Consider the following 4,131-nt stretch of genomic DNA (forward strand, 5'->3'; position numbering starts at 1 on the left):
TATATATATATATTCTATTGCAAAAGCTAATTTCTGACAAGTTGGATAGGATTTGTGAAAAAAACTTTTTGACTTCTGCTCATTATTTGTCAATATTTCAGTCCCTTTTTAAAAAAATGATAAAACACAAACTTAGTTTGAATAACAAAAAACATTTCTGTATTTAGCTGTATATCGAGCATTAACCTTTACATATAGTGTCATGTAGTCTTTTGAAAATAAAGTTTTACTTACATTATGGTTTCCACTCACCTAGGTTACAAATCTTGATGCCCTGCCACAACAGACTGGTAGAGCCTTCCCTTACAACCAACCAGAGTTTGACAGGAGACCTTCTGAAAAAGCTGTTTCATCAGAAGTCTATTTATGTCAGGCCTGACAAAGTGATTGTAACTGAGGAAAAAGAATCTGTAAGTGATAGTTTTATCAACTATACAACAGCAACAACAGTTGGTTTCCACTTCTTGCAGTTTGTTGTCACCTAAAATTACATAGTGGTGATTATATAAATTTAAAATATAAATCTAGCTATTCTTTTTCATTTTTGTGGTTAAACAGTCATGTTCAGAGGAAGACACTCGAGATTCAAAGAACTGTGATCTTCAAGAAGTAATTGACAGTGACAAATGCGGTAAGTATTAATACACATATAAATCAATTGATCTTTTGAAAGTTCATTTTAAAATATGTAATATTACACTCTGCAGTAAAAAAGTATTGTCCCTCTTGCAGGTTTGTGGAGTTGTTTATTTTTTATCACACTTACAGCTACAGTAGGTAATTTTTATAAAAAATATGTTTGTAACATTTTTCCTAAAACTGTCACTATCTGACAGTTTTAACAAATATGTAAAAAGCTATAGTTTGCTACTTTTCTGCTGCTGTGCTAATGGCAAAGAAATAACCTAACCTTACAGGAAAACTGTTTATCCTTCATCATTGGCGGCTATGTTCAGTATCCTGTGCATACATTGCATGCTCCTCTTTGGTGAAGGAGCTGTAGTGTAGCAAAGAACAAGGGGGAAGGTGTAAGCAGTGTGTACACAAGCCTGATTAACAGTGCTAAGACATTCCTGGCTTTGATTGGTTGTTTCTGACCGAGTGGTGTATTTCTGCAGATGGATGTGGACCTCAGGAAGGAGGCAGAGGAGCTAAATTTTTTTACTGATTATGTATTGTGTATTATACTGTCAAGATATAATGACCGTTTTAACAAATATATAAATGTATTTGTTATAAAGTTAACCTCCTTGTAGAAAAGAATTAATTGCCAAGCACTGTTAGGTGAAAATCACTCAGTTAGGTTTATGTATATACCATGAGCATGATATAAAAGCCAATAGATCAAAACTCCTGAACAGGTCAGATTAAAGCTCCAAGTAAACCTCAGTGGGTTCTGTGTTGGCTCTGTCAACAGGCAGACAACACAACAGTTTGGATAATGAAACAAGGATAATGAATCCAAAACAGTGGAGAGACAGTCTGATTTCTATGCAGTTGAAGAAAAAAAATGTCTAACATAGGGTGTGCAGCCCAGAGTGGTTCATTTGGTGAGAGTTAAAGCATTTAGAATAAAGACATAACATAGCATGACCATCAGATTATTAAAGTCATAATGTGTTACCTTATAACAAATTTTACAAATTTTTGTTCATTGTCCTGCTCCATAACCAAACTGTCCTGGAGCTTAAGGTGGACGGACAGTCTTGTTCTGGATTTTCTGGTAAAGACATGAAATCATGGTTGCTTTTATTTTGCAAAACTTATCCAGATTTAAAATAATCTCAAGACCATCACTGTAACATGACAATGTTTCCAAAATATTGTGTTAATTTAACACCAGATGCAATGAGATCTTCCAAAAAGTTCCACTTTTGTCTTGTCAGTTCAAAGAATTTTCTTTGAGAAGTCTTGGTTATTATCAAGATGTTTTTTTGGCAGATGTGAGGCAGGGCTTTGTATTCTTTTGGGTAAGCAGTGTGTGTGGCTTTGGAACTCTACTATGGATGCTATTTGCATTGAAAATTGTTGGACAATATAAAACACTGATTAAATTAGCTGAAAAAATATTTTCTTTGGGAGCAACAGCTTTTTTTACAAGACAGTATTGAGCAATAACATAAATAGTATTTGAACAAATTTGTTGTTTTAAATTCTGGCATAAATGGTCACTAAGCAATGAAATACTAAATTAATAACTGTTTTTTTTTTCAGTAATTGGAAGCGTCTGTAACAATCCCAAAGAAGTTGTTTCAACCATTGCCACTGTAGAGGGCCAGTCCCTCTCCTGTGATATTCCTTCCATCTCTACTGGTGATGGTGCCATTTGGTGTGTTCCCACCCAAGATATTTGCACCAGTGTCCTCTCATCTGATACCCTCACTATGTCTACTATTGCCACTGTTATCACTATTGATGACAATCTCAGCTTGTCTGGTGGAACCTCAGTCACCTCCAGTGGTCACACCCAGGCACTCTCAAGTTGTTGCCTTACCAGTGCTGGCAATGAATGCCTTTCGGCTGTGTCCAGTGGTTTGCCCCAACAAAGCATACCTGAAAATAGCTCATCCATTACACCCTACAGGTACTTTTTAATTTTTGTATCATTTATGTAGTCTGTTCATCTTACAATGTTTATAAATTTATAACTATGGACCTGTTTTGATTACAGATTGTTATTGGAATAGATTTAGGCTGTATAATTTCCATATGTTTAACATATGGAAATAAATGTCCTATACATTTAATAACTATGGTGATGGAATGTTTTTAACATAATCTATTTGTATCTAATTTACCCTAATTTGAAAAATTACAATCATATCTTGTAGCACATACCTTGACCTATTTGAGGATGGCTATCGCTCTGATGACCCAGATCTCCAGGAAGCCATTTCAAGGTCTTTAGACACCAGTGCAATTGAAAGGTATAGATATTAATAAGATATACAACATGATTAAAATATTTAAGGTATCATTTGGAATCAAAATGAATTATAAAAATTATTTTCAATGTATAGCAAATTATTACTTAATGAGAAGGTAAGAAGCACACGTGGGGAAAAAATATAATAAAAGCATTTATTTATTTATTTATTTTTTCTCTATGTCTCAAAAAACAACATTAATTTAAATACAATACAAAGCTAAAGTAAGACCACTTGAATTTTGGAAATTTTGTCCAACTTTAATCAAACTGTAGACAGTTCAGAGGTTAGTATTATTGCATTTTACCCTAACTGTATTGTTTATTTATTATGGTTTCAGTGACCAAAAGATACCAGTTGAAAGAATAGTGGAGCAGATTGCTTCTCGTGTAAATGATGAAGGCACTGTACGCTTCAACATCGTAAGAAGAAATGTGTGGGATGGAGCATCCAGAGCCATGGGCAGATCAAACTTTGCACCTGAGAAGAAAGTTGATGTGAAGTTTACTGATGACTATGGAATATCTGAAGGTGCTGTAGACAATGGAGGCCCTACGCGTGAGTTTTTCCGACTTTGTTTACATGAAATCAAGGACAAGATTGGCATCTTTGAGGGACCATCTAATGCCAAAGTCCTGACATGCAACTCCAAAGGTATTCATAAATGAATGTAGTAGTATTGGTCTAACTGGTTCCCATTTCTTTATATATGCATTTTATATGTTGTACAATCACTTTTGTGGAAATTCACAAATTTTGAGAGATTTCTATTAATAGATTTCAAAGAAAGATCCTATACAGAAAGTGAAATCTGAGTTTTAATTTTATTTTAAAACAGCAATGAAAGACAACAGCTACTACTTGCGGGCCAGATCATGGCAATTGAATTGAATTGCCAAATGTGAAAATGTTCAAGTTACATAACTACTTTTCCAACAGAAGTGTACATGCTTAAAAGAGAATTTATTTTGTTTGTTTGTTTGTTTTTTATCAAACAGCAATGTCAAAATACGTTATGTTCAGAATTTCTCTGTAAATTATGACCCTTTTGAAGGAGGTCATAATTTCTCTGACAACAGCTCTGATTTTATTTGGTATTCATTGTGTGACAGCAGTAAAACTGAACAATAAAAACTGTGCTTTCCACAACATGCTCCTTATTGTATAAAGTAGCTATTACTGTCACGAGCCTGGGTGCTGACAC

At 34.1% G+C, this 4,131-nt stretch overlaps 1 protein-coding gene across 2 annotated transcripts; it reads left to right on the plus strand.

Moving 5' to 3' along the window:
• Nucleotides 1-260: 260 nt before the first annotated feature.
• Nucleotides 261-3,811, plus strand: LOC108249197. 2 transcript variants are annotated; one of them, XM_025002037.2, is made up of 6 exons: nt 261-410; nt 559-631; nt 733-773; nt 2,215-2,584; nt 2,832-2,927; nt 3,268-3,811. In XM_025002037.2, the coding sequence occupies exons 2-6, from the start codon at nt 627-629 to the stop codon at nt 3,593-3,595; spliced, it is 840 nt and encodes a 279-aa protein (XP_024857805.1). In that variant the 5' UTR covers nt 261-410; nt 559-626; the 3' UTR covers nt 3,596-3,811. The 2 variants fall into 2 exon arrangements, with proteins under 2 accessions (XP_024857805.1, XP_017293899.1); XM_017438410.3 differs by lacking the exon at nt 733-773.
• Nucleotides 3,812-4,131: the final 320 nt, after the last annotated feature.

Source organism: Kryptolebias marmoratus, linkage group LG10, assembly GCF_001649575.2.
Source record: "Kryptolebias marmoratus isolate JLee-2015 linkage group LG10, ASM164957v2, whole genome shotgun sequence".
Taxonomy (NCBI): Eukaryota; Metazoa; Chordata; class Actinopteri; order Cyprinodontiformes; family Rivulidae; genus Kryptolebias; species Kryptolebias marmoratus.

Bases quoted from the DNA above. Each gene is read 5' to 3' on its own strand.
- LOC108249197 (XM_017438410.3), top strand. From the start codon at position 270: ATGCCCTGCCACAACAGACTGGTAGAGCCTTCCCTTACAACCAACCAG. The intron at 411-558 runs GTAAGTGATAGT...GTGGTTAAACAG, and splicing joins TAACTGAGGAAAAAGAATCT to TCATGTTCAGAGGAAGACAC. The intron at 632-2,214 runs GTAAGTATTAAT...TTTTTTTTTCAG, and splicing joins AATTGACAGTGACAAATGCG to TAATTGGAAGCGTCTGTAAC.